Raw genomic sequence first — 20,849 nt, 5'->3', positions numbered from 1 at the left:
ATTAGCTACCATCACTCATTATCACAGACATTCAAATCTGATATCAAAAATATAGCTGATTCCTTTTGTCTTCTGCCTACTTAATAAAGCTATCTCACACAATTTTATTTTATTTTTTAACTTTTGATTCTAAAAAATTGAGATTTCGCTCTAAACAAAATATAATATAATATTAATATAAATATATAAATAAATCAATATAGTTAAATAAAGAAATGCATTGTTGTGTGTTCAATCAAAACAAGAGCATGTTTCTTTTGCCATGAAAATATAGAAATATATGAATGTAGTTTTTTTTTTTAATATGCCCCATATTTGAATGCTCTTATAAAGTCAGGAATGGTCTGGAGTTGTCAGAGCTTTTTAGAGGGGAGAGCACAGGTGCTATATGTGGCACCAGCAGCCACCATCTGCTCAGATAACAGAGGAGCAGAAGAAGAGCTGAGAACAGCGCGCGGCGTGACTGCCACACTCTTTTAATAATGACGGAGACTAAAAAGTAAGTACGTTTGGGCTAAAGTATTTGCACTTCTTTCCTTTCCTTTTTGGAAACATGTCTAAATTTACACCACCACCACCAACATGTTACCCTACGACTCCAAAAAAGCCATAGGCGCACGTGTCTTAAGCCGCGCGCGCAGGAACAGAGCCGCCTGCTGCTCGTTAATAATGATTGCTCGACATGTGAATGACATTTTTGTATGCTAGCATGCCTCCATAGCCTGTTTGATACTTTTGCTACCTGCTGTTCCATTCGCTTTGTGTCCCCATTAAGCTTTAAGCAACTTTTCTGCCACATTTCATATATGTAAAGATGTTATGAATGTGTCCATGCAGTTCTCTGGTCTCTGCATACTGTGACAAATGTTCCAGTCCAAGAATAGACACATAGGCCTCAGTAGATAGGCAGTGGACAAGCTATGTGTTGTCTAAAATTGGTATTTTAGCTTGTGGTGTGTATAACTTAACTGTTATTCAAATTACTAATGAGATACTGGCAGAGGTGGGACCAAGTCATTGCTTTGCAAGTCACAAATAAGTCTTTGCACTCAAATCCTAGTTCAAGAGTGACAAGCCAGAGTCAAGTCCCAATTTACACTTTAGAAAAACTATGAATGCATTTTAAATATTGTACAGTAAGTCAGGTAATTTGGGACATCAGGTAAACTAAGATTTTACATCTTGGGCTTTCTATTAGCAGCCAGTCACCAAACATGTTCTTGGGTTTTTGCTACAAATATGATTTAAATTGTTTTATTGACCACCGTTAAGTTTACGGACAAAAACAAAACAATCCTTGGCAATAGTGTTATTTTCCAACTGGTGCTCAGTAATATAATGTTAGTTCTTCATTGTTCTCTCCTTGATTCGATGCTGTTGGATTGGTTCAAACAAAGTGAATCCAGGGAATTACCTGTCCACTCTTTGGGAATAAATAGCTTTAATGTTAGTTGATTCAGGAAATGAATTGGCTGGTTGCACACTTTTTAAATAACATTCTTTAAAATTTTGTGGAAGGCAGCAAGTCAAAGTCCAAGACAGTCCAACTGAAGACACAAGTCATTTGTGTTAAGTCCAGATCAAGTTGCAAGTTGTTTTTGATTTTGTTGAGTCTAAAGTCATCAAGTTTGTGACTCAAGACCACATTTCTGGTTACTCATCAGTAATTCTATTGTATTTTTTTAAAATGTATTTGTGTGTCCAGAACTGGCGTGGAGACCAAGGATAAAGCCATGGTCTTCCGCTCTCAAAAAGAGATGTTTGAGAAGATGGAGGAGTCTTTTAAAATCTGTGCTTGTTGCGAGAAGCAGCCAAATCAACTGTCAGACCCAAAGAGCCTGAAGCGTTGTGCCAGGTAAAACAATATCATACCCAGCAGGCCTGTGCAGCCAAGATCATCAAAGTGAGTCATTTTACAATCAAAGAGCTCTCATTTTTCTCCTGTCTTTGCACAGATGTCTAAATGTTTACTACTGCTGTAAAGAGTGTCAGAAGGAGGACTGGCCCAAACACAAGAAGTTCTGCTCACAGCTGCGTTTGGCTGCCATTGACAGAGTTGTTGAATGGCTTTTATTTAAAGGTAAAATATATATGAAAAAAATGATACAAACAAATACTAAACGCAGGGGAATACTTCTTTAAAAATGAAGGAATGTGCAAAAAAAAAAAGATTTATGAACTGTTTCTACTTCTATTAACCCTTTAATCCTGGTTTGACATCAGTTTTCTTGTGCTGCCTACAGACACCTTTTACAAGCTATTTGACCCTTTGAAACCCTTTCTTTTTGGCAAGCATAGTAATATTGGTATGTCATCAGTATCAGTAGATATTGGTTTTGAAATGAAATACTGAAATTGGCCAAAGAATTGATTTCTGCCGTTATGACAAACCAATATTTTTATTTCATTTTTTATTGACAAAGTGAACACGTATAAAACATCAACCCTAAATTGAAGTATTTTTTTTATTTTGCACAATAAGTAAATGTTACATACACTGCAAAGCATTGTATTATATGTCCTGATCAGCTGGTGGGCCATCACGAGAAGAGTATGCATAATATGACGTTAATTCCACTAAAGAAGAAGAGACTTGACCAAAGCTAATATAAGCTGGGGAAAAAGTGGATACATTGACATTGGTACGGCTTATCGGCCAAATGAGTTGTTATTTATTGGCATATTGGATATTGGCAAAAAATCAAATTTTGTACATCCCAACTTCTTTCAAAAATATGAGGAAAAATGCAGTGAGTTGCTAGAAATTAGTGAAAGGTGACAAAGAAAATGACCTGAAAATACATTTTTAAAAAGGGGTATCAATCATTACAAAATTATTAAAAAAAAAAGAAAAATAAAACAGAAAAAATCATAGAAAACTGTATTTAAAATGATTATAATTATATGTTTAAAAATCTGTTACAAAAAAAACTTTAAATGTCTTTGAATTATTTATTTACTTATTTATTTTTACGAAGTTTCAGGTAATTTTATTGAATAGTTTTTACCAATTTAGTGGTATTTTTTGGGCTGTGCGTTGCTATGTTGTTCTTTGCCTTCTTTCCATGATTTTGGAAAAACTTTTTGCTCAGGTTACAAACGGTTAAACTGCAAAAACTAATTTTATTGTTTTTCCCGAACACCAGGAGACCTTCCATTCCCTACAGAAAAATGGTCAAAGCCCCAGTCAGAGGTGAAAGGCTGGGACGACTGGCTTGCGATGCAGGGAGATCTCACTGCTCGCCTGGAACCCATTTTAAAAGGAACAAACATGAAAGACTTGTGGACCAACTCTGGCAGGCCTCAGCCTGATGATGATGACCTGAAGCTGTCACTGTGGAGGGTTTGCAGCGAGTTCTTCTCCAGGCCGCTGACTATAGCCTGGGGGATGAGGCTGTTTGGCATTAACCCTTATTCCAAACCTCTCACCGTTCACCTGGTGGGAGCGGGCCAAAGCGAGACTCTGGCAGCCAGAGTGACGGACTATGACGAGCTGAATAAAATGTTTCCTGGACACCAGGGCATCGAGGTAGTCATGGTGGGACCGGAAGTGTTGAATGGCCCCATCATGAGGCCTCCTCTCAGGGCGTTTGGCCCCAGGCAGAGGGTCTTCATCAGTGCCTACAAGGGCCTGTATCACCAGTTCTGGGAGGAACTGGTGGAGAAAGAGGAAGCAGCCAAGCCAGATTTGGTAGTCGGATTTAATCCTGGTGAGAACATCTTTCTCATTCCACACTTTTACAGTCTAAAATCTGATTTTATTTTTTTTTTGTGTTGTGTGTACTGTGTGCCAGTTAACAGTTAGCCACTGAGGAGGAGGTTCTGGTTCATATTAAACTCTTTTTCATTTGTTTTCCTTTCCATCTTTTTGTGTCAAGGATTTGATGCCAGTCAGGGTCTGGATGAGGGTTGGCTTCCAACACTTCTGCTCCTCAGGGATTATGAGATTCCTTCCCTTTTCACTGCCCTTAGGTGAGTGTTACATAATAATACGCCCCCACACACTTAGTGAAATACCTTACAACAAAATTGCAGTCGGGTGAAAATAACTACGTGTATTTACCCAGTACAATTTCAAGGTACTTTTACTTTGCGTGAATATTTCCATTTTGTGCTGCTTTATACTTTTACTTTACTACATCTCAGGGGGAAAAATTGCATTTGATTTAGTTACCAATGTCTTTCCCAGTCATTGTCTGATCACAAGTGTGTGAAATTGTGCCTAAATATGCAAACTTCTCAGTAGGCCAGGCTGGCTTTCCTCCCTGCTCTTTCATTATCCACGAAAATTCATCCATAATGTGTGTAATGTTTAATGGCTCCTGATGTATCTTGTCCTCCATCCACAGTGAGACAGAGATGACCTACTCCTTGCAGATCCTGTTGGAGCTGGAGATGGACATGAAGGGAAGCGGAGCCAGTCCCTTCGCCTCGCTCAAACCAGAAGTGGTGGGTTCATCTCCCAACAAGCCTCCTGTCTACTGCAACTCCCACTACTTCTGTTTCCAGGGTCTGCTGGAGACTGTGGAGTTTGAGGAACCAGATGAGGCCTGAAGGTGCACATCAGCACACACTGTTTGGACTATGAGGCAATGATTTCATATGCGTGCTTTTTCTAATAATTAAATAATGCAATTATGTTTTAAAAATAGTATGTTAATACCCTTTTACCTTGGTAACAGCTATGAGTGTTTGCTATAACATTTGCATTCACTATCTCAGTTTCATGGCATGTAACTGCCAGACCTGTGAGATTTGAATATACAGTCTCTGAGCTATTGTTGCACTATCAGAGAGACAATAAAACATTGTAGAAACAGTCAAATGTCTTTAGTTTTCAATAAAAAAAAAGTTAAAATGATAAGGGAGACTGCATTGTCCACTCTGGTTTAACACAGCTTTTCTTCACTTTATAGAGATATGATTTCAATTACATTTTCATACATTTTAACTTGACTAGAAATACTACACAATTAAAAGGCATATTTCAGGCATTTATCTGTTATTTTTTTTAGAATTAAGTATGCAAGATAAAATGTCACAATATCACCTTCTGATTTGAGGAATAATTTTAAAAATGTTTCACATAATTTTGGGCAACAAACAGTACAAATAACCAGCTACTGTCCACTGAACAGTTTCCTCATTAAAATAATTAACTTCTGAAAAAATAAAACCATGCAACACAAGTAAATCAGAGTTTCTAAACACATGCCATGTCTACATTTCTAGCGAGATTTAATGGATAAAACTAGGTCCACAATGTAAAAGACAATATTGACGATGGCTCCGATGTTAACAGTATTCATGTCTACAAAGGAACACTTCTGACAGATGTAAGGATTGTACTTGGAGCGTTTGTAACCAAAGACGGACCACAGAATGACAGCGAGCAGGTACAACAGCACTGCCACGATGTTAAACACCAGCTCCATCATATTTAGCTTGAATGCCAGCAGACACTGCAGCAGCTTGAGCAGATGCAGAACAATGATGACCACAGTGACCAGGAGGCAAACGGCAAACACAAGGACGCTGCATATCATCCCAGCAGGGCGAAAGGACCATTCACCGTTCACAAAGTGGTCCGTGGCGGCACTGAGGATAATACACGCTATAAAGGCCTCTGTAGTGCGGAGACTTCCTCTCAGGCTGCACATGTAGCCGCTTGGAAACTTCATTTTTTGCATTGCACCGTCTATCAGGAACAAAACAGTGGCGACCAGGGAGGAGATGAAACACAGGATGTTGACGACGCAGGAAAGGCACACAAAAACGGCTGCAAAGATGACCGTGGCTGAGGTGATCATCAGAGCACACAGGGAGGTCAGCCCGCACGTCAGGTCAGCCCAGTTTGGGAGGAAGACAGCCAGGAGGATGTGCCACTTTTTGTCCTCCACCACGCTCAGGACCAACGGCACCGTGATGCAGAAAACCCAGACAAACTCACACCAGACGCCCCATGGACTCACCATCTTGCCTCTGGAGATTACGATGATCAAAGATAAGGCACTGACGATTATTTCCAGAAGGCGCAAAATGCCCTGACAGCCCTTGAATGGGCCACACATGATGCTCAAATCAGGAATAAGAAGTAGAAGACAGAAGTCTACCAGCACTCTGTGACATGAACTGTACTTGTTGCAACTTCAGTTCTCATATTGAGGCAGAGCCACGTCTAATATGTCAGGCAGGCATCATTTACTCACTCTCTTTTATTCAAATTTCCACATTCATAAACTGCTCAATGTGCCGGTGTGTGTTCCATGACTGTCCAAAGTGGAAGGAGCGTGCTTTTGCACTCTTGACTCTTTCACATATACAGTATGTTGGGTTAAAACCCTTGATAAATCCTGCATGTATAGTTTTTTTTTCTATTTCTGTCCTTATTTTTTTGGATTATTTGGTCATTTATTCAACAAATAATACAGGGAATTAAATAAAATATACTCCTTTACAGCGTAGGCGTAGATTTCACAGGGACATGTTCCCCTCAATGTTTAAAACATATACCTACCTATTGAAAACTGAATATTCCTGTTTCTCCAATACGAAGATACAAACACACTGTCTCTCTGTCTCTTCTGCACAGAAACACATACAGATTTTTCTGCAATTTTAAGCACTCTCATCAAGTATTGAAAAAAATGAGATGACAAATATGTCTTTATAAGAGCTTCACTTTATTCCAATTCTGTTATTCTGGCTCTCGTGTCTGTGGCTGACAGATCCCAGGAAACACAGCACAATTCTTGTGTAATCTCCTTTTCAAAAAGACATAATGCAGCAAATCTTACATCTTTAAATATTCACTGGCAGTGCCATATAAGGTTCATATTTCACAGCAGCACATTAGGAAATATGAAATCTTACAGTGAAAAAATACATGCGGACCTTAATGGTAATTTCAGGTTTAATTTTACAAAATACATTACATTTTTACATTGAATCATTAAAAAAAAATGGACAATAGAGCAATAACGATTTAAAATTCTTGGTTTAAAAAATCGTACTCCTGGCTGTGATTAGGCTATTTTGCCACTTTTGTGTTCTGTCTGATCTTCAGCCTGTTTGACAACATCACATATGCTGTGTAAACTGATCCTGAGTTCAGTCTGCTTGTGGCTTAGCTTTCGGGGGCCCAGCCACTATATAGTTTTCTGGATATTTTTTCCTATTTTTATGTTTGTATATTTCCTAATCATTTTCTCTCTCTCTCTTTAAAACTTATTTTCAGGGTCGTTTGCCTGTCACCTTTAACCATTTTTTTACTTGTTTTTTTTATGTTTTTGAAAGAAATCAAACCAATTTGCTCAGGTTTGAAATGATTCCATGCTTGTGAAAGGCATCTGAATAAAGCACAAAAACTGATGTTGGTATGTCCAAATTTCAAAGGGTTAACTGGGGTTTAAAAGCATTATTTAAAATAGAGACCTCTAAATAGCTGGTCCTGTACAAATAGTTCTTAAAGGGCGCTCTACAATGGTAGAACTTCACCACTATGTGCGTTTAAAGCCACAGATACCGAGCAGGGTAAAGATGAGATCCAGAGTGAAAAGAATGAGATTCACATAGGTCATAAATGCAACCATAAACTGTATGGCCCAGATACAGAAGCTGGGTGGACAGTCACTGGGTCGAGGGTTGTTCCTGAACATAAAAATGGGCCACACAATAGCAGCAAATATATACAGAACAACAGAGATCACCAGGAATATAAACACAAACCTGTCCAGGTTAAATGGCAAACAGGTCTTCAGTTTCTTGAGGATGTTGGTGACTATGATTAAAGGCAGGATGGGGAAAGGAATAATATATGCTACCACACACAGGATCAGAGCTGGCTTGTCTCTGTAACCAGTCAGTGAGATAAAAATCATGCAGCTCACGAAGGCCTCCATGACCTTCCAGAATCCAGGCAGAGCGGCCAGGTAGCTCCCCTTCTTCTTGTCCATGAATTTGTCCTTCACCACTTCAAGTGTGTAGAGCAAGCCACACAAGAAGGCAAATATACTCACTACCCAGCCATACGGGCACTTCAGGCAGGCGTAGAAGTTGGCATAGGTGATAGCGACAGAGACAGTCATGAGCGTAGAGGACATGGCCATCCCTGTAGTAAAGTCCGACCAGTTCATGCAAAACAAATTGAGTACGATATCAAGCTTGAACATCTCAATGATGGTGATGATGAGGGTCATGATGGGACAGAAAGCCCAGGTGAACATGGCGTAGTTCCAGTAGGTATGGCTGCTCCCTCCTCTGAAGGCAGCCAGGACAAATGTGACCACAGACAGGATGATCTGAGCCATGTGCAGCCCGCCTCGCCCTGTTAACAGAGTAGAAGGACTGAACACCGCCTTGGACACGTTGTCCTTAATATCATCAATGCATCCCATCTTTTGAAATGAGCTGAAGAGCAGTTGAAAAGTCTTTGTTATGTATATCCTCCCAGAGAGCCGCTAGAAACTGTTTGAGGTGTGCTTTCAGTTGCTTGACTGCCTTCCAGCTCTACTTTCCATATACTCCTTTCTCCTTTTTTGGTTTGCATAATATTCATGAAAGCAACTGTGTGAAGCAATAAAAGTCTGCTGCAGCTGATATGATATAACCAAAATGAGATCCCTAATCCTATAGTTAAATGGGCACCAGTGAGGACTAGTTATGGCAGATCTGCTTTGGCTCCCTGACCAACTGGCTGACCTCTGTTGTGTGTCCTGCTATCAAACATCATGTTACTTAATATACACTATTGTGTGTTTGTTAACTATGCTAAAAGATGATTTTCTGTAGATGCTGAGCAGTATTATTAACACTTCAAACATGTATGTTCTTTACTTTTCCGATGTGATCCAAACATACTACTACATTGCGTTTCTGGGGAGAGCAGGGTGAGCTTGAACACTTTTGTGTTGACGTGAGCTAACCTTCTATCACTCACAGTCTACTTGAACAGTAATGGCAATAATTTTACTCCTGTATATACACAAATGTCCGCCAACATTTTTTCAATTTTTAAGAGCCCAGTCAAAATGTGGAAGGTGCAATTATATAACATGTACAAGGAATGCATTTTCTCCAAATTCTGCCTTCCTGGGCAAGTGGGGACAGTAGGAACAATTATTTAAATTGAAAACAAATTGCAATCTTAATTTGAATACCTTATATTTACAATATCCATTTTCATTAATTTGAGAAAGAAAAATAGACTGTTTTGTATGATTGTTTGGACTCAAGAAGGCAGCAGATTGCATACATTCATGTTGCAGACAAATGCATAATGCATATACAGTAATGGTAACACTTTAATGTATACTCAAATGTAGTAATCTAAAATATTTTAGGGGTAGACAAAGTCTGGGGTATTGCGAAGTCTAAACAGAGGGGGCATCTAAAACCAAGCTAAAAAAAACTCATACGTTTCTGCACGGATATACTTACTTGTGACACCACTTCAAGCAAACCGCTTTCACCTTTCCTTCGACTTTATGTGATAAATTTTAATTTAAAATACACAAAAAGTCCAATTTGATTGACGAAAAATTCGTCACTGCGTTAAAAAAAGATTTTTAATTCAGCAGGTAGGTTTGTTGTGCTGGCGGTTGTTTCTGGGGAAGGTAAATAGGAAGCACGAATCGGAAGTTGTTGTCAAGTATCAGTAGCTCTCTCTGCCACTATCAAACACTCACAACTATGTCGTTACTTTTCTCTTTTTAAAGCCGTGGATATTTAAAAACAACTCTGGAGGAAGCCGTCGCCTTGTTGGAACTCTATCTAGTTGTAATGATAATTTCATTTTCTTGGGCTATTTATTTTATATTCGTGTCGAAGCCATTGTTTGGGAAAAACTAGCTAACGTTAGCAATGGGTCGATGACACAGACTGCACTGCACCACAAGAGTTTGACTGAACACCGCCCAGCCTCTAGCTCTGGGAAAGGAGTGACGAGGCCAGATGGATTTCTCCAAATTCCTGGACGATGATTTTGATGTGAAAGACTGGGTAAACGGCGCCTTCAAGGTGGTGCAGAAGGACGCGCCAGGGAAGGCGGATACACACGCAGCCACGCTGGTCATGAAGCTGCAGCTGTTCATCCAGGAAGTCAACAATGCCATTGAGGGTAAATAGTTAAAGTACACCAACGACGCTTTGTATCAACGCCACGTTAACAGTTTGTAGGATTTCTTCTCTCGGCTGCACAATGTGTGTTTTCTCTTGCTGTCACCCAGTTTCCGCTTTATGACAACTAGCTAAATGGCATGCAGCCTACTGAAACAAGAGCTTTGCGTTAATTCCTACATATTTCGTGCATAGTGTTTGTTTGATTGATAGTTGTTTCTAATGTTCCGTACAGCCTTTTGTGTCAGTGAAGGTAAGCGTGATTATTAGAAACACTCCTAAGTAATAAGCATCACAATTTGACACCAACACAAAGCCTCCAAAATGACCTCAGAATGAATCAACACCTCCCCTTACTGAAGACAGACTTATTGAAGTGTTGTGTTGGACTGTTTTAACACATAAACTGGCAACTAATGTTAGAGATGCATGATATTGGATACAAAACAACCCATCAGGATAATAACCAATACCAATATTGATATACCTACTAATTGCCCCACCCAAATTTAGTAATCAATTAATAAATAAATAAAAACTATACAAGAAAATTACCTGAAAGTATGCAAAAAAAAGTAGAAGACAAAAACTAAATTTAAAATAAAAAAAAAATCGTTTTTTTTTTCTTACATAATTTTAAACATATCATTAAAAAATTATAAATATAGTTTGCTGGACATCTTTCAATAGTTTTTTTGATAATTTTGTTATGATTGTTACCCATTTTCTTTGTCACCTTTTGCTAATTTATTGAACCTTTTCACATTTCTTGCCAAGTTGGTTATTACATTGTACAAAATCACACTAATCTATTGAGGGTGCAGCGGTAAGTTGGTTTTTGTTTGATCTCTGTTTATTAACAATGTTGAATCCTATACCAAAGAGAACTGCATTTAATGTCTGCTTGCATTTTCTTCTGAGTCTGGCACCAACTATATTAAAATGTTATGAAAGTTCTGATTTCTCCTTATGTCCTTCATTAACTGAAAGGCTGCTGTATTTCTGTGTGTAGAGAGCAGTAATCAGGCCCTCCAAAACATGCCCAGAGTGCTGCGAGATGTGGAGGCTTTGAAACAGGAGGCTTCTTTTCTAAAGGAGCAAATGGTTCTGGTCAAAGAGGACATCAAGAAGTTTGAGCAGGACACTGTGCAGTCTATGCAGGTATGCATGACTAAAATTGCTACGTCATGTGTATAAGATATGCATACTGACTGTGCATATGACTTTATAATGACGTGCGGTTCCCCTTCATCAGGTCCTGGTGGAGATAGATCAAGTGAAGAGCCGCATGCAGTTGGCAGCTGAAGCTCTACAGGAGGCAGACAAATGGAGCACACTGAGTGCAGACATTGAGGAGACCTTTAAAACACAGGTATAAATCAGAGACACTCGTTAGGTTTTTTTTTCTGGCATGCTGCTTAATGATCATCAACCTTTGCTGCTCATCCTGGCATACATCCATATAAGTAAGACGTTTCAAATGTATTTTAACCTTTACATGTAACATGACTTTTTGCAGACAAAATACATTTTAATGTTCCAATTTCTTGATGTTTGCAAGACCAGTGCAGTGGCCCCTTTAAAGACTCAAGCATTTGTCAAGGCATTTGGTGTGAACTGATTCTGTTTAGGTCAAAAAGGGCATCGAAATATTGAATTTCTGATAAGTAACATCATAAATAGTGTGTTTTATCATCTAACAGCTGTTAATACAATATGAAGTCATTACTGTGCAGACGTTAATCTTGAATGTATTCTTCTTTCTTCTCTAGGACCTTGCAGTAATTTCCTCCAAGCTGACAAGCATGCAGAACAGCCTGGCCATGTTGGTGGACACACCAGACTACTCTGAGAAGTGTGTCCACCTGGAGGCTCTGAAAAACAGACTGGAGGCCCTGGCCAGCCCACAGATAGTAGCAACCTTTAACTCCATGTCTATAGGTAATAAAAGCTGCTTCTCATATTTATTCCAACTTCCATTTCTTTGTTTTCTGTAGTCGACTGTCAGTGTACACTGAATATATTCTTATATTTGCACATTTTTTTTCTCTGCAGACCAAGCCAAGCTGTTTGTAAAAGTCTTCACAGAGATAGACAGAATGCCACAGCTCCTTGCTTATTATTACAAGTGTCACAAGGTAGGTACTACAGGCCTCTTTCTTACCTAATTAATTTATTGCTAAATAAGCCAACAAAAAAAGGGTTCCCTGTTCAGTGTAGGCATGCTCTAATGTCCATTTGTGAATTAATGTCTGTTTTTGCATCTCCAGGGTCAGCTGGTGAGCATGTGGCAGGATCTCTCTCAAAGTGAGCTCAGTCTCAATCAGCAGCTGTCTGAATTCTACGACACCTTGCTCTCCTCGTGGCATTCTCAACTACAGTGGACCAGCCAGGTGAGACGCTACAGTAACTCTGTGACAAGTTCTAACCACAGACTGTAAATAAAGATGATCGAAGCACACCCACTTACCCCCACTATGCTTAAGTGAAAATAAAATATCCAAGATATGGGTGTTGCCATCTTGTGCTGGTGATGTCGTTAATAGCTGGAGTCTGCGTGGTAGCGATATCCACAGTGGGGGAGTTCCCGCAATAAAACCTGTCTGACCAATCGTGAAAAGCTCCATTGAGTGCAAGCACACTGATTGGCTTTCACAGCTACCAATCATGGCAGAAAATCCCCTGTTTGTATCATTTAATAACCTGTTAAAACTGAACTTGACATAAAAACAAACACTTGAACAAACTTCAGGAGGATGAAAACTACCTTTGGTGACAGAAATCATCTTTGAGAAAAATGTATTTGGCATGTACTCTTTGTTTTTAGGTTGGCCTATGTCCCATGCAGTAACAGGGAGAGGTGGGCTTTATGACCTATACTGCAGACAGACACCAGGGGGCGATCCAGATTACACTATGAATCTAGCAAAGTTAACATACTACTCGAAAGGGATTCATAGGGATCAGTAAGAATAAGTGTAATACCAAATCAAATATTTATATAGATATAGTGGAGGTAATTGTTACAGTCTGTAAAAACAGTTAGTCACAATGCTCTTTACATTTTTTATGCATTTCCTATGCCATAACAGGTGTTCAGGAACCCATATGAGGTGGTGACAGTGTTGCTGATCCAAACTCTGGGGGCCATGGTCCCATCCATCCCTGTGTGCTTGAGCTCGGCTGTGGAGCGGGCAGCCCAAGAGCAGCGCCTCGACACACTGCTCGAACTCCATCACACCACGTCTACCTTCGGACACAGCCTGGAGGCCGCCATGCTCCCGCACCTGGGTCTGTGCATAAACAAGACATGACTGTAGATACTTCAGGTGTGTGTGGAGTTAAGTCTTCATGTTCTGTCTGTGTTTCTTCCTCAGGTGAGAATAATCTGCTGAAGGTGAATGAGCTGGTGTGCGCGCTGTATGACCCCTACAAACCTTATCAACTGCAGTACGGAGATCTGGAGGAAGCTCACCTGCTTATCCAGATCAGTGCTGTACCTTTGGTTAGACACCATGCACACATACCAAACACAAACACACACACACACACACACACACAGATTTATTAAAACCTCACCATAACTGTTCCTTTTTCTTACTTATTTCCTATTTTCCTGATTTTTTCTGTTTGTGTGGCCTCTTGTTTCACACGCTCTCTTCTCTTTAGGAACACGGGGAAGTAATTGATTGTGTGGAAGAGTTGAGCCACTCTGTTGGCAAGTTGTTTGGCCTGGCCAGTGCTGCTGTCGACCGCTGTGTCAAACTAACTGACGGACTGGCCGTGTGTGGTCTTCTCAAAGCCCTCAAAGCTCTCTTCACTAAGTAAATATCCTTTATTGTCACAACACACATAATTCACATACTGTGTATTTACTCCTTTGCTTTGTTTATATAGAAACAACTAGCCCAGTTCAATGTATATGTTGACTGTACTTTAATTAATTTATGTAGCCAGCTTTAACATTGTGCTTTTTCTAGGTACGTGTCAGACTTCTCCACAACACTGCAGTCAATCAGGAAGAAGTGTAAACTGGAGGATACACCAAGTTTGTCTGTTTTTCAGGAGGACTGGACGGCCTTCCAGAACTCTGTCAGGTTAATATTTATTTTACATTTAAAACTTTTTTATTAGAAAACAGAAAAACAGAAGGAAGCTTGCTGACAAGTGTCAGGTGGCCAGGTATTGATCCATGGGGCCTGGTCATGCACAGCCCAAAGGAAACCATAGCTAACTAAACTATAGCCACCGCCCTTTGAGCTCAGCACTCACAGAAGTAGGTATTGATGCCAGATGCATTACCAGCCGAGCTGCCCCTGGAACCAATGCCAGTGCGGGACGTGGAGCGGTACCACCTAGATATGAGAAGGTTGTCTACATGTGACTATGAGTCTGGTAAAGTCAAACATGTAGTGAGGGTGAACTAGGAGGGTTTGGCCAAGGCCCTTTTCCTTTAGCTCCTGCCTCCAGAAGAACTCCCCGGGGAGAAAAGGGATATGAAATTTGAGTTAGCCACGCTCAAAGCCTCTACCCACGACTCAGGAAAGGAAAGCAGTGTTTGGCTCAGGCTGTGTTCAGCAGCGTAGAAGATCTGCTGACTTTAATTGAGGATGTTGTTGAGTTGTAGAAAGAGCACTTTCTCTTGAACCCGAACAAGCATGTCCTCTGTGGAAGAGGCAGAATTTGAAGACCTCACCCAAATGCCTGGCAGAGCTCTCTGAGGTAGTGAAGAAGCTCCTCATCAGCAAAACACCAAATGTGGATGAGATTCGTCCTGAGATGCTGAAGGTTCTAGACATTGTTGGGCTTGTGCTGGGTACCTTTCTTGCTGAGGAGAGAGACGTCTGGAATTTGCTTAGCCTGCTGCCATCACGTCCTGGGCTTAGATAAATCCCAGAAAATGGATGGATTAACTGGTTTATGTTGTGTTTTGCAGGATTATTGCCACTTGTGGAGAACTGCTTCGACAATGTGGAGCCTTTGAGCAACAGCTGTCAAACAAGTAAGAACAATGTTTTTACTTTATATTTGGTGTTCTCGTGTTATTTTTAAGTTATTTCGCTCTAAACCATTCTCTTTTACATGGATGTAACTCTTGGGGCATCCTTTCAACAAAGCACAATGTCGGATTTTAAGGAATTTTACGTGCATTTCCTGAATACAATCAATCCCATCCTTAGGATCCTGGGCACAGCAGGTAAATACTTGTCAGAGTCGTATAGCCCACGCAGCCTGGCAGGCATCCAGGAGGCCAGCTCCACAGAGAGGAAGAGCGCCACCAAGAATCCGTGGCAGGAATACAACTACCTTCAGAGGGGGAATATGGCTGAATACAACAGCCTGATGGAAGTACTCTACTCCCTAAAGGTATGGAGCTGCGCATGAAGACAACTCTTGCTATACTGTTGCATGTTATCAGGTGGTTTATCTCTCTGCAGCCTTTTTTTCATGCATCTCTTCCCTCTTGTCTTTTAGGAGAAGGGTACAGGTAACTCCAGCCTGTTAGCAGAGTCTAGAGCAGCTCTGACCAGACTCAACCAGCAGGCCAACCAGCTGGCCTTCGACTCCGTCTTCTTGCAAATCAAACACCAGCTCTGCCTTGTCTCCAAGATGGAGGTGATTAAGTGTCAAGTTACCACATGATTTGATTTGAAATACTGATTTGAGTGCATTGCTGAGAGCTTTTGGACTGCCGTTATGCTAGTGCATTCGAGTGTTAGAAGCACTGTCTATTTTGATCTCACCTCTTGCTGTTTCCGTTCTATGTTTGTGTTCAGAGACAAGAGGCGCCCGGTTTTGCAGAGAGCTATACAGAGGACCTGCCTACTTTCAGTCTGTCACCACAAGAATACATTACAAATGTGAGTCATTGGCTTGAATATATGTGGTGACATTCAATTAAAATAATGCTGAAATCATAATTGATCCAATTAAAATGTGTGGTGCAGATCAATACAAACACAACAGGATATGCCTCATGGGCGAGACAAGGCAGCTTTATTTGTGTAGTGCATTTCATACAACAGGGCAGTTCAAAGTGGTTTACAGAGCAATAAAATATAAAACATAATAAATGATTCAGATTAACAATAAAATATTAAAGAAAAAAGATATAAAATGTCAAATTAATTTCTAAATGATAAAAAATCATCAAAAACAAAAGTGCAGACAAGAGGTGTAAAGATTAAAAGATTATTTAAAGTCATTTAAAAAACCAGTTTAGCATGTCAGAGATGTATTTGGGTGCTGAGCCACAGAGTGATTTATACATCAGCAGCGAGACTTTAAAATCAATTTATTAAGTGACAGGTAGACAGCGAAGTGTTTTTTAGAAACATAATAATGTTTCCTAGTTCTAAATATTTTCTAGTTTTTGTCAGGACCCTGGCAGCAGCCTTCTGAATAAGCTGACATTGCCAAACTGCTTTTTTTTGAAAGGCTTGCAAACAGACATTGCAGTAATCTAATCTGCTGGGAATAAGATAAAGTCAAACTAGCAGTTTTCTAGTACATTTTCACAGCTAAAACAAATACAATAAATATGATTTTCTAGCCTCCAGACAGTAAATATATCAAACTAGATGTTTGTCTTTCTCTTCCAGATCGGGCAGTACCTGATGTCTCTGCCTCTACATTTGGAGCCGTTTGTGACTCAGGAGGACCCGGCACTTGAGATGGCCTTACATGCTGGGAAGCTGCCTTTCCCTCCAGAGCAAGGTTGCTGGTCATCAGCCCCGATTATCTTCTCAATCTTACGCTCAACATGATATTTATCTGTGTTTCCCTTGCTCTCTTTATTTCTGCTTGCTTTCTCTTCACTAATTCTACTTGTATATATCTTAAGCCTGAAACCGCTTCACTAACATAAGGAATTAACTGGCATGGGATAAAACTATATTTTGATTCTTTAAAATGATATATAGTGATATTTAAGTGCAGTTTTTTGCACATTCCACATAACCCTCCAGTTATGAAAAAAGGAAAACTATAACCAAAAAGGAAGCTATAAATCAGACTTTAAAAAAAAGGTTTTACTTGTACAAAGAGGTATTTTTACAACATCATATAGCAACCATATCATATCAGTTTGTACAGTTTTTTTTCTCAATTACACAAACTCAAACAAAGGAAACCTGACCCCGCTTGTTGACTAACAAATCTTAAGAGAACTTGTGTCATGTACATAAATATCAGACATAAAACAAACTAACAAAATCTTTTCCATCTTTTTACTCACATTGCTGTGACACTGTGAATTATAATCAGTGTGAACTTGATATAAATATTTGAAAACTGTGTTCAAAGGTGAAGTTGATCCTTTTGGACTGTGATCGTGGCATCGGAAAAGAACGATAATTTGCAGTTTGATACCCACATAACACACCACTTCAGCCAGTGTGATTGAAAAAGAAAGATCCTGTAAACCGTTATAATGAGAAACTCTCTTGAAATAATGAGTTAGTATCTCAAAATGACAGGCTTTCTCAAAATCATGACTTAAAATTTCAAATATAATGAGGACTGATGCTGAGTCATTCTTTTTTGGAAGGTTCTTATTGTTTTGAAAAACTAAATCATTATTTTGAGATGTCACTTTTGGGATAAGTAAGTTATTTTGAGAGAATAACTCATTATTTCAAGAACGTTTAACACAGTGACTTAAAGAATCTTTTGGTATCAAATAGAAATAGAAATTGGCTTCCATAGATTTTGCTATTGTATTCATTATTCCAGTTTTTCTGCACAGTACAAACTTGCAGTAATAAAGAAAGGGAACAGAAGGGAGCAATAGTGCTAGTTGGTGGATGAGAATCAGTTTTTGGTATATTATTTTAGGGAAAATGATGAAGGAAGTGCACCCTGTGTTACAGAGCAACATTACAAAAACGACCTGGCATTCTCTAAAACAAATGATATATTGGGAGACAGAGAGGTCAATTTGACATCAGCATAAATGTCCCATGTGGCTGTACTTTTTGAAAACCTTTTCAAATAATTTTGACCTTCATCCTCACTCTCTAGCTTCCTTTCTCTCTCTGAAACTCTATATTAAATCCCAATCTGTCCATCAGAGAATCTACATCATTTTTTCACTGTACACTCTGTCAATTGAAGTACTTTTAAAACATCACCTTCCTCCCCGTCTCAGGTGATGACCTCCCTGAGCTGGACAACACTGCAGACTACTGGCTGGGCTCCATCGCTCGGGCAACCATGCAGACCTACTGTGATGCCATCCTGCTCGTTCCCCAACTGAGCACCCACTCCACCAAACAGCTAGCCACAGACATCGGTACAGTCATGCGGATGGACCCATGTAGTCAAATTACTTACGATCATACGCTGTTTTTTAATAATATTAGAAATAGTCACAGGGAAGTTCAGTGTTGAGTTATATCATTGACACCTGTTCCTGCTCCACAGACTATCTGAGCAATGTCATGGACGCTCTGGGCCTGCAGCCCTCCCGCACCTTGCAGCACATCGTCACCCTGCTCAGGGCCAAACCAGAAGACTACAGACAGACCGCCAAACTGCTGCCCCGTCGACTGGCTTCCACCATCGCTGCTGTCCGCTGCATTGACTACTAACAACAGACGAGAGGAAGATGGACTCTGTAGGTATAGTGGCTCTCAGAGCGGCACTGGGGACTTGTAGGCATGTTTGAAAATGAAGAGGAATGCGATATCACTAGTAGAACAGTCTTATGTCTGGGGCTGTCAGATTTTAGAATTATAGTCCTGTCCAAATGGTTATCTCGTCTGTGGGAATGTTAAGAGAAATCAGGGTGGTTCCGACTTTTTTTTTTTTTATAAGGATTTGTGGGAATGTTAAGGAGTTTGAAATCAGGGCGGTTCAGACTTTTTTTTATACAGATTATTATTGAAGTGTGACTTTGAATGATCAGCAGTGATAATGCCTTCAAGTCAAGCCAAAAGGGGAAAGTGTCTTGACTCTACATCTTTAATTTCTGCATTTTTTGAAAGTTGCTGAAGCATCTAAGGAACTAACAAAATGTACATCAGGGGATGTGTGAGAGCATTTGAAATCTATATATTGTTATTTGTCATACTAATATAATTCATCTATGATATTAAATTATATTAAGGTCATATTTCTGATATTGTTTTTTGTTAACTGGGCTTCACATTCAGCATTGGACTCAAAACGGGAAAGAGATCAATCTGTCTCTTTTTGGTTGTCGAAAGGTTGGACAAGTAATATGAATAGTTTCAATGTGGACATTTTCCCATATTTTTCCATGCAGTATCGTGAATATCTGTACATAAAACATTGACATCTACACTAAAATTGAGCCTATTGTGTTACTTTTTTATCAAATTATTTTTATCCTCTAGCTGGAATAGTGGGTGGTATGAATTTGTAATGTAAACAATCTAGTTTAATAAATGTATGGCCTTTTCTGCTAAATCCGTCTTTCCTAACCGCACATTGGTTGAACTGTCTGTGTGTTCAATGTCTCAAAAGTGCCACATTTTATACTTTTTTTGTTCTTTACCAATGTTAAAGCATTTGCACCTTCAAGTCATGAAAATTGGAGTGTCTGTCACCGTCAGCTGTCAGGGGAATACACGCAGAAAGAGAAGACTTGACTGTAACACACAGGTAAGACTCCTGAGAACAGTGACACCGTGGGTCTTTTTTAAGGGTTGGTCAAATGCTTAAAATAATATTTGAATTTAAAATAATTGCTAGAATTAAAAGAAAAGTTGATAAACTGTAACTGGATTTTTAAAAAAATATTTTGAATTTAATTTTTGACTTAAAGTCCAGTGTGTTGGATTTCGTGACACGTATGTTTCAAGCCCGTAGGAGGCAAATGTAATAATTAAAAAACCCAAATTGCCTTCTCTAGAGCCACTGCCTAATTTGTTATTTTTGGGCTACTGAAGAAACAACATGGTGGACTCCACCATGGAGGACCCACTCCGTGTGTAGATATGAAGAGCTCATTCTGAGGTAATGAAAACACGATTCCTATTTTCAGATGATTATTAGCTATTAAAAATATAGTTATGAATTTTTTAAACCATTTTTTTGCCAATAGATGCCCTTAAATCCTGCACATTGAACCTTTAAGTTTAATTGTATTAGTGCTAAAAAGATTAGTTTATTTTAATTCTTTTTTTTTAAACGGATTTATCATTTAAGTCATTTCAAAGCAAAAACCTCAAAACATGTACTTCTTCCAGTTTTTGTTGCTGCTTTTCTGTTTGTGAAGATTAAATTCAGACTTTTGGCTACACTAAATCTTCTAAACGATCTTCACCTTGGATTTTAGGTAATGCTGATGGGCATTTGAAAAAAGAAGAGTAGCAGAGGACTTCAACAAAAGTAAGGGACTGTTTATTATTTATGAGAGGGGAGGGGGCAGTGCGGAGTAGTGGAGTCACTTTCAATACTTTTTGGCAGTGGGGAGGGAGTTATATGTTTTTATTTGGCTTAGGGGAGGAACATGCCCTCAGAAGCCCAAACCTGCAATTTTTTAAGGTGCAAAATCACATAATTTATCATATCCATAAACTAGGAAATATGGTTATTTATGGTGAAGGGAGGGTCATGTTTTGTCCGCCAGTCACTTAGGGAGGCTCAAGGAAATATGTGTAACTCCAGTGAGGGTCAGAATATTAAAAAATAAATAAATAAAAAATAGAACCCTTATAAAGTGCATTAATGACATTTACACCATAAATTCATACAGTAAAGACAGA

The 20,849-nt window shown here is 39.4% G+C and overlaps 4 protein-coding genes across 4 annotated transcripts; 2 read left to right on the top strand and 2 right to left on the bottom strand.

Annotated features, from left to right (window-relative positions):
- The first annotated feature begins 382 nt into the window (after positions 1-382).
- On the top strand, positions 383-4,817 carry LOC121959168 (putative protein MSS51 homolog, mitochondrial). Its single transcript, XM_042508379.1, has 6 exons — positions 383-499; positions 1,706-1,855; positions 1,956-2,080; positions 3,147-3,710; positions 3,879-3,972; positions 4,350-4,817. The coding sequence occupies exons 1-6, from the start codon at positions 483-485 to the stop codon at positions 4,552-4,554; spliced, it is 1,155 nt and encodes a 384-aa protein (XP_042364313.1). The 5' UTR covers positions 383-482; the 3' UTR covers positions 4,555-4,817.
- A 411-nt stretch (positions 4,818-5,228) lies between these two features.
- Positions 5,229-6,071, bottom strand: LOC121959075 (myeloid-associated differentiation marker-like protein 2). Its single transcript, XM_042508253.1, has one exon. The coding sequence runs from the start codon at positions 6,069-6,071 to the stop codon at positions 5,229-5,231; it is 843 nt and encodes a 280-aa protein (XP_042364187.1).
- Positions 6,072-7,499: 1,428 nt separating this feature from the next.
- On the bottom strand, positions 7,500-8,396 carry LOC121958544 (myeloid-associated differentiation marker-like protein 2). The gene has a single exon (XM_042507531.1). The coding sequence runs from the start codon at positions 8,394-8,396 to the stop codon at positions 7,500-7,502; it is 897 nt and encodes a 298-aa protein (XP_042363465.1).
- Positions 8,397-9,632: 1,236 nt separating this feature from the next.
- cog7 (component of oligomeric golgi complex 7) lies at positions 9,633-19,548 on the top strand. Its single transcript, XM_042508440.1, has 17 exons — positions 9,633-10,117; positions 11,129-11,277; positions 11,372-11,488; positions 11,889-12,057; positions 12,172-12,254; positions 12,387-12,509; positions 13,209-13,407; positions 13,494-13,621; positions 13,786-13,940; positions 14,097-14,213; positions 15,053-15,118; positions 15,297-15,483; positions 15,592-15,732; positions 15,894-15,977; positions 16,719-16,833; positions 18,266-18,409; positions 18,541-19,548. Exons 1-17 carry the CDS (start codon positions 9,952-9,954, stop codon positions 18,705-18,707), a joined length of 2,310 nt encoding a protein of 769 aa, XP_042364374.1. The 5' UTR covers positions 9,633-9,951; the 3' UTR covers positions 18,708-19,548.
- Positions 19,549-20,849: the final 1,301 nt, after the last annotated feature.

Source organism: Plectropomus leopardus, chromosome 19, assembly GCF_008729295.1.
Source record: "Plectropomus leopardus isolate mb chromosome 19, YSFRI_Pleo_2.0, whole genome shotgun sequence".
In the NCBI taxonomy this organism is placed as follows: domain Eukaryota; kingdom Metazoa; phylum Chordata; class Actinopteri; order Perciformes; family Serranidae; genus Plectropomus; species Plectropomus leopardus.
Note: the sequence above shows the minus strand (reverse complement) of the source record. Positions and strands in the feature narration are given on the sequence as shown.